The sequence below is a fragment of the Mixophyes fleayi genome, chromosome 1 (genome assembly GCF_038048845.1).
Source record: "Mixophyes fleayi isolate aMixFle1 chromosome 1, aMixFle1.hap1, whole genome shotgun sequence".
NCBI lineage: Eukaryota > Metazoa > Chordata > Amphibia > Anura > Limnodynastidae > Mixophyes > Mixophyes fleayi.
Genome location: NC_134402.1, coordinates 172966873 through 172975685, shown reverse-complemented (window position 1 = coordinate 172975685; position 8813 = coordinate 172966873). Strand labels below are relative to the sequence as shown.

Sequence of the window (8813 nt, the reverse complement as noted above, 5' to 3'; positions counted from 1 at the left end):
ACTTTTTATATCAGTATCTTATTCGTCTCTACACAATATACAACCACTGTCTTTCTACATTCACCTCTCTTATGCTTGGCTTAAAAGGTCATCCTTGATCATTTGAAGTAAAACATACAGATAACAAACACAGGGAATCTGTGAGCAATTACCATTGTTAACCAAGAGATAATGTCCAAGTACAAACAGTGTTTGACTAGAAATTATAGTTCTCATACAATAGCACAGCTTGAGATTCATGTGACCAATTATTACTCCCTATCTCAATGAAGCCATTTATTTTGAGAGATTAACAATATACAGGCCGTTCCACAATGCCAGCAAAGGTCAGACATGAGGACAGCTTTGTTTATTATGTATGATTAATAAATGCTGCCACAAATAAAAATGCAATTCAAAAGGAGTTGTCTTTGCAACAAGTGAACATTTATGTCATCAAGGTAGACAGAGACATGCTAAATTGCCTATGGCAAAGAAAAGTAAATGTTTTCTAGCGTACTATAAATCCCAAACCTCATATAATGGAAAACAGTATCAATGTTTTCTTTCATAGAGTACATTTTCCAATAAAGAAGGCAGTAAAATATTTATAGGAAACTATTAAGGCTGATCATGTTGTTTTACAATATTCAAGTCATCTAAGTAAATAAAACATAATTACAATGCTAAATAGCCTTTGTTTTCACATTGCTGTCTATCTGATTTCAGCTGGTCCTTATTGGAAATGTAATGTACTAAATGTTATCCCAAACATATGAATGACTATGACAATGTATTGAAGATGATTGCGGCCATGTGATTTAAAAAAAAACTCAGAAAGAAAAACAAATGAAATGCCAAATTAATTTCTTGGAGTTCATTGTAGACCCAGGTCTGTAATTAATACACTAACAATTCTGCCACAGCACAGGTTAATTTCCATCACTCAAAGAAACCCAAATGCTCCCAGTCAATGTATAAATAACCACATTCACTTCATATTCAGTGTGAAAATTGTACGTATGTGATCAAGCAGGATTTTTTTTTGTTTCGGAACACGAGAAAACTGTACATAACAATGTGCTTAAAAACACTGTGCAGACAAGGCAAGCACAACTGAATCTTAAACAAGTAAATACCTTGTCAAACCTTTGCAAATAACATTGTTTTTATGCCCCCCAACCCTTTTAGGTAAATACTCCTGTAGTGTTTCTGTATAACAGTGATGCAGCATAGTATTATGGAAAGAAGCTTGAAAGAAAGTGTGATAGAGAGAGACATGGACCTCTTAATGGGTCTATTTATCAAAAGGAGAAAAGCCCCATCTCTGGCGAAAATGTTTTTTTTTCTATGAAAGGGTCACTGCAGGCGTTGGTAGTGCTGTCACTGGCGGTAGCCCCCTGCCGGAGAGAAGATTTGCTGGTGAAACCTTCCCATGGTGAAGTCTATTTAACAAGGATGGCGGCAGTATAACTAACAGCTCCTTCCTCGTTCTGTCATTGCCATTTTACGAATGCACATTTTAGCTGCTCCTGCTATACTTTTTAGCTGATAATAGATTTTCTATTGTTGTAACAAGCCGCAAGAAAAAAAAATCTGTTATCGACATACATTTATAAGTAGGAGTCTTAAAATGCTGCTTGCAAAAGATAGGTATTACTCTAGCTTATATGTTGTCTCTCAATAATAAGACAGCAAGCAAAAGGAAAAAAAGAAAGATACAAATAATTTTATCACTTGGAGATAAGGGTTACAAAAAAAAACCAAGGGCTAGATTTACTAAGCTGCGGGTTTGAAAAAGTGGGGATGTTGCCTATAGCAACCAATCAGATTCTAGCTTTCATTTATTTAGTACTTTCTACAAAATGACAGCTAGAATCTGATTGGATGCTATAGGCAACATCCCCACTTTTTCAAACCCACAGCTTAGTAAATCTAGCCCTAATCTTGAAATAAAGCGCAAACTTCAATTATAATTGTTGCATAAGGAAATGTGTCATTGTATCCTTTAAGACCTGCTTAAAATGAGCACAAATATCTGAGCCTACCTGCAAGAAATAACTATTTTTTTTTTAAGCATGACGCATTTTCGTTTTTATGTTGAAATGGTGTTTATAAAATTAGAAATTCCCTGCATGTTCAATATGAGATTGAAAATTTGGATGAATCAGCAGCTGCCAAACCTGTTATTGACTTGTCTGTGCTTCCGCCTTGCAATGAAACACTAGAATACCAAGTAATGTAAACACTGAGACTGTATCATCCGTAAAAATACAAAAATGTTTATTCACATTTATTACATTTCAAGTTTGCTCATTTTCCTTAGCATCAGTTCATGTAAACTAGCTCACCATGGGAATCCACTGACTTGAGTGGAGAGTTTCTGGAACACATCTTGGAATAGAAATACCTGTTTGTCACAATTTTAACATCCAAAAAAGGAGACAGGCCTGTGCAGTAATGATTTTTTTTTTTTTTACACTGTGCAAAACAAATTCTTTCAGTATAGCTCCAATTGGTGGCAAGATTAGTGCAAATATAGTTTGTGAGCTTCCCTTGCATTTTAAAGTAGCTCACATAAGCAATGTAAAGATTGCTTTTAGTCCCCATTGGTTAAATAAATAATTAAACTTTTTCTTTTTAGTAAAACTAAATTTGGAAGCATATTTTAAAGGGCTAACAAACGTTCAGGACACAGGGAAAGACAGAAAAGGATTAGCTCTGTCTGCTAAAATGAGCTAAACCAGTTTTCACCTTGTAGACAGTGTGTACACTTATCCTAGGGACAGCAGCATTTTAACAAATAGCAGGACAACAGATGAATACTACTACTTTTTATTATTAAACAACCTAAAACAATGGTGCCCAAACCAATTATTTAAAGATCCCATTAAAAGACCTTTAGCTTAAAATATTGTCTTAACAGTTTTATTAAATGTACATATTAAAATAAAATTTAAATAATAATTACCCATTTAGTATCTACTTTCACAAGGTTTTGTATCCAGTAAAACATATGGGCACATGTTAATCTATAAAATTAACCATATATTTTGTAATACCATTAGAAGTTCACATACACACTCAAAACAACTGTAAATATATCAGTGCTTAAATTTGTAATGCTTAATTGTTCATGCCTAAATAGCTATATCTATTGGACTCTTAGGGGTTCTTTTATGCCAGAAGTAACAGTTTATCAGTCATCAGCTAATTATATTTATCAGTATGATTAAGAGGAACCACAGTGTAAGTGATAAGAGTAGCATTCACTAACCATGGCACATAGTGTACCATTAATGTATACTAAAATTCTTAAAATATTATTTCTACAAAATATTCTAAATCTGCATTTATTTTTAAAAAAAGCATACGTTGACTTTGGTCTCAGGATCACAGCATGATATAGGCGTTAATAATGTCTTACGCTTGATAAGCAATGACACTCCAGAAGTCATCTTTCAGAATAAACCTTGTAGGTGTTAAAATGGAAAGACAGTGCATAACTTATTTAAAAAAAAATGGTCCACAGAGTGATTGTGGATTAGTCTGACAAGTAGGGAAATAGGATACAAATGGTGAAATGTACATTTTTATGCCTCAATAAAACACCACTATGTTTGAGTTAAAGTAAACTTTCCTCAGTAGTGACATAAAACATTTGTTATGCAGTAAGACACAGAGGGGGATATTCAACTCTAAGCAGATCTTGCGAGGTGTCTCTGGAACGTCCATGAGACCCCTCGCACGGATTTTTTTTCCACAGATATATCCCTCATTTTTGCTCACGCCCTATAGAGGAGCAAGCAAAAATGAGCGGATATTTTTACTGCATAAACGGTAAAAATGTGCAGCCGCGATGTTCCTCAGAACATCACAGCCAACTGAATTCCCCCAGAATGTTCGATAACCGACAACCAAGGTGACCATGAAGTAAATAGGATTTCAAGTTAACACCAACCTATGGTGCCATCCCAACCTTACTTATGGGGGAGAACATGTGTCTCTAGACAGAACAATACACGCAGACTTGTCGCCTCGATGCTCTGACTCAAATCTTCACTCATTTTCCCATACATCCCATATAGGTGCGCAGAAAAATGAGCAAAGATTCATTACCGTAACTGCGGTAAATATGGGCATCCGAACATCAAGACGCCACCTCCTGCTGAATCTGACCCTTAATGTATGCAAATGTACAGTTTCATTATCTCCTAATCAGCAGAACATTTATGTCTTCCACTATAAAATGGCTGCTTAGGGATCTGTGACTGTACGAATCAGAAGCCACAATCTCTGATCGTAACTCCAGCACCCCTACTGCAGCATCACTCAGCCCAGGATTTCAATTGACGCTTTGAGACGAACAAGCTCCAGGAAAAATGGCTGCATGGAGCAGCTGCCATGGGAAGGGAAGGATAGTTAAGATTTAAGATTAAGTAGTAATTAAGCTATAAATAGACATAAAATCACCTGTGCATGAGTTAACATGGACCTATTGCTTACACACACCTTCATTCTGTGGGCTGAATAATAATGAGACTAGAGCCTAAATATAAGTCAGGCCTCTGGTTCACACTGGTTCAGGCCACAAGATTTCTGCATCATCTGTGTGTAGGTGACAGGCTCACTTTCAAACAATTTACCAGAAGATAATTCTGATGTAGTTCCCAGATCAACAAAACATGGAAGCCCAGGTCAATTTAACATGGATGTTAACTTTTCAGTCACTGTAGATTTCTCTTTCCCTCAACACAGAATGATTGTTTGCTTTCCATTTTTGATGTTGTGGTTTGAGTAAAGCTGCTAAAGAGGTATTCCTGTGTAACTGACTTGATGTGTTTTGAATGTTTAAATTGTAAGTGGTATTTAAGGCACGAGTTGCAAAAATGGTTTTACCCTTTGGTGCTCCTAAGAGCTGCCACACTTCCCCAGATGTGTTGCTGCTCAGATATTGCCAGGCCCTTTTCCCACTATTGTCCCTCAATTTTACATTGACTTTCAGTTTTTCTACCAACATGGCAGCCACTTTATGATGACCATGGATAGCAGCAATGTGCAAAGGTGTATATCCGCCATTGGATTTAAGGTTAAGATCCAGTTCAATTCCAGCCTTTTGTGCACCAATCACAAACTTATGGAACATGTCAATAGAACCATGCTTGGCAAACCAGTGCAGAGCTGTATAACCAGAGATGAAATCTTTCCGTAAAGCCAAATGGGGGTCTTTATTAAACAGTCCGTAAACCTGAAGCCAAGAGCCTGAGGCTGATTTAACAATCCAGTCATGCTCCAGTGGGTCTAAGGGTACTGTAGAAGTTTTATATTTAAAAGACTTTTTAAGAACAGACTCCATGTTCACTTTTGATACATACTGAGTGTGGAGAGATTTCTGGGCTGTAGTTTTATTATTTACAATGAAATTGTTAGAGCTAACGGGTTTTGCCATTAGCAGAATGTCTACATCTGGCTGTGGAGGCACCAGTACAATGTTAGGTGGTCTCTTAGTACGTGATGGGCGCCTTCTCTTTCGATAATCCCTATCAATTAGTTCATCATCTGAAGATGACATTATTTCCTGTAAACGAGAACTCATTCGGTACCTTGGTGAATTTCCAGCCAACTCAAACAAAATAGGAGCCTGGTCAGTGAGGAAGGATTTGGTGGTGTAAGGAGATTTCCTTGTTTCAACATTTACATTAGATTCTATTCCACATTCAGTTAAAGTATCTGTCACACCCCCAGTGTCCCCACTTTGCAGTTTATTATACTGTTCGATTATACTAGAGAATTTTCTATTTGGAGGACACCTCCTAGTGCTCTCACATTTATTCTCAATGTATTGTGTAAATTTTTCATTATTTGAGTCACTGGATGGGTCTTCTTCATCTCTGTGCTCTGTGTCACAATCACCCCCTTCACCACTGTCACTCCCCTCACTTCCACAGCTTTCCTGGTCAACAAAGTCCTCCATGTCCTGCAAAGTAAGCTGGGACCTGATGCTTTTAAAAACAGGCATCTGATACATCCACATGTCATGCATATCGTTGTGTGGTAGAGTAGGGGAGGGGCTGCGCCCTGTTGTCTGATAATCTGGCAGCAGCACATCTGCAGGAGGGATGCCTGATTCATGTGGGAACAGCAGGGAGGGGGGAGGGTGTGTAGGATTAATGTACCTGGAGGAAGGAGGAGAGGCTGGCAGTTCATGATACAAACTATGCATGTGCTGTTCTTCATACATTTCCTGGGGAAAAGTAGAATTTAAGTGGCAAGTTGAAGATTGCAACTCAGTACCTGCAGAGAATCCACGTGTTTGTCCCTCTGGATACCTGCAGGTAGCACTTATAATAGCAGCAGTAGCTGTTTCAGTGATTCTCTCTTCAGCTTGTTCAGTTTTACTTTCTTCTCCAGGTGTGTGTCTCCTATGACCACTAGAAGACGGGGAGGGAGTCCCAGGCACGGCGTGGCTTTCAGCAGAGGAAGAAACTGAAGACTGATTGTGGTATGGGGATGACAGATTGTTCGAAGGTGAATAACTGTTGCTGGGTGGCGATATGGTCTTGCTGGAGGATGAGTTAATATAACAGGTTTGAGCTTGTGAGGAGGCATTGCTTGCTGGTGGTGGTGTACTTGACAGCATGGAGCATGTGTATATTAAGGAAGTGTTGCTAAATGGTGGTGAGATAAGGTAGGATGATGTAGAAGCATGATTCGTGGGCACAGACGTGTGCGGTGATGAGGAAGTAAATTGGGCTGATGGTTGCTGCACTTTAGACACACGGTCATGAGAAAAGGATTCTATGTAAGCTGGGGTATCCCAAGTCTTCCCATCCAAGGTCCCACTATCGTCCCCAGTGACACAGGGAGCATTTGTAGTTACAGCTATACACTGCTGATGCTTCTGAAACGTTTCTGGGAGCACGCAGTCACCTTGGTGGTAATACATACTCTCTGGAACTTGTCTTACGGCAGCCTGGCCGCTCCATCCTCCACCCACCTGAAGTCCCTCCACCACTCCGGGTACAACCTGATCCTCCTCTCGGTTCTCCTTAAGCACAGGCTCCTCCGGGCGCTCCAATTCTTCAGGAGTCGGTGGTCGTAAGTCCTCTCCCAGCAGATCGCGATACCGGCTTCTAAGCACCACGTACTTGACAGCTCCCTCCTCCTTTACCACTGCCACTGAGTTCACATAGCGCTTGAATCTCTCCCGGCGCTTCAATAGCTGCTCTGCAGGTGCCTTTGTGTCTCTCAGGAAGTGCTTGAAGTGACCCAGCAATGAAGCATTGGGCACCTTCCCACCACCCTGGCAGAGAAAGTCCAGCACGTCTTCTTGGCTCAGCTGCTTGGCCATCCTCACTCACTGTCTCTCCTTCTCATAGCCCGGCGCAGGCAGAGGTCAGGCAGTATACATGGTGTCTCCTGTCTAAGCGCTGCAACTTCAGGCTCCACACCTAACTTCCACTTGGTCACAGTTCCACCTGCTCTGCCAGCTCCTCCTCTCTCACAGCTAAAGGGCAGAAGATGGCCTTTGCCTTTGCCTTCTAAACACCCATCTCCACCCTCTTTTTTTGTCTCCAGCCCCCGCAATGAATAACAATTCCCTCCCACTTGACTGGAACAGCAACAATGACAATTGCTGCTGAAATGGAGGCGTGTGAGGCAGAGGGAGGATCAGAAGGCAGGAATGTCAGGGAGGAATTCCTCAGTGCAAGGTACAGCAAGGTGCACTGACTATTCGCCTGTCTGTACTTACCATGCCGGCGGCTGACGTGTGACAGCTATTTGTGCAGAGCAGCAGTAGTGCCATTCATTGTACATAGCTCTAGTTTTCCAGCCAACAGTGACTCAAAAAGAGTACGATACCTGTTTTATCATTTCCAGGGACACAGTCGAGAAGGTGAATCAAAGGACTTAAAGCTGCATGCACTCCAGCAGCCACATGGATCTCCCCCCTCCCCAATATAATATGATTAATGTTCATGATCATAATAATATTGTTGAGTATGAGAGTAGTTGCGTTTGACTGACTAGCAGGGAGATGGTAGCGGCACATTTCGATGTAAATAAATGTATTCTCTTGTATGTAGTAGGTCAATATTGTTTATAAATAACTATAAATAACAAGAAGCATGTGTATCTTTTAAAAAAATATTTTAAATGTACTACTCAGCAAATAGTTACAATGAGTGACCTTGCATTGTAAACTGACAGCAATGAAGCTGGCACTGGGTGTTACAGATGTTGAATTTATGCTGGATACATAGTAACAAAGGTTGGATGAATGCAAAAAAACAAACAAAAAACAGGTAATTCTTTCTTGCAATTATTAAATTGACACACACAATTTTATCATGTAGATTATCGATGAGAGGAAATAATACAACAGACATTAGGCAGTTAATGTGTCCTGGTCTGTTTGCATCTGGAGGGGTCAGTCTTATGGGTGCTTTGTTATTGATTCACAGACAATGCAGAACAAAAGAATGTGGAGTCTGTCTGCACTTCTCACCAAAATCCCCACCCCCACTACTGCTGGATGTGTGTCTATTCCTTCTATACAAAACATGATAAAAGTTATGAGTGATGAGGGGTGTGCAATATGGATATATTCCACTAAAACACAATATTTATTATTTTACTACATTGAAATAGTATTTAATTTATTGAAATAGTTGAAAGGTTCAATTTAATATGGAGAGATAGAAGCACACAAGATTGCAGAAACAGGTTTGAGCATAGGTAGCACACCAATCTTCAGCAGGAACCTGGATTTGTGTTTACCTAAATAAAAGTTCCTTATTGTAATTGGGCTTTCATTTTTTGTATTAAAAAAA

At 39.5% G+C, this 8813-nt stretch overlaps 1 protein-coding gene across 1 annotated transcript; it reads right to left on the bottom strand.

Annotated features, from left to right (window-relative positions):
• Nucleotides 1-3942: 3942 nt before the first annotated feature.
• On the bottom strand, nt 3943-7478 carry SOWAHB (sosondowah ankyrin repeat domain family member B). Its single transcript, XM_075204140.1, has one exon. It carries the CDS (start codon nt 7328-7330, stop codon nt 4703-4705), a length of 2628 nt encoding a protein of 875 aa, XP_075060241.1. The 5' UTR covers nt 7331-7478; the 3' UTR covers nt 3943-4702.
• Nucleotides 7479-8813: the final 1335 nt, after the last annotated feature.

What these genes read in the sequence shown, in the direction of transcription:
- SOWAHB (XM_075204140.1), bottom strand. Translation starts at nt 7,330, where the DNA reads ATGGCCAAGCAGCTGAGCCAAGAAGACGTGCTGGACTTTCTCTGCCAG.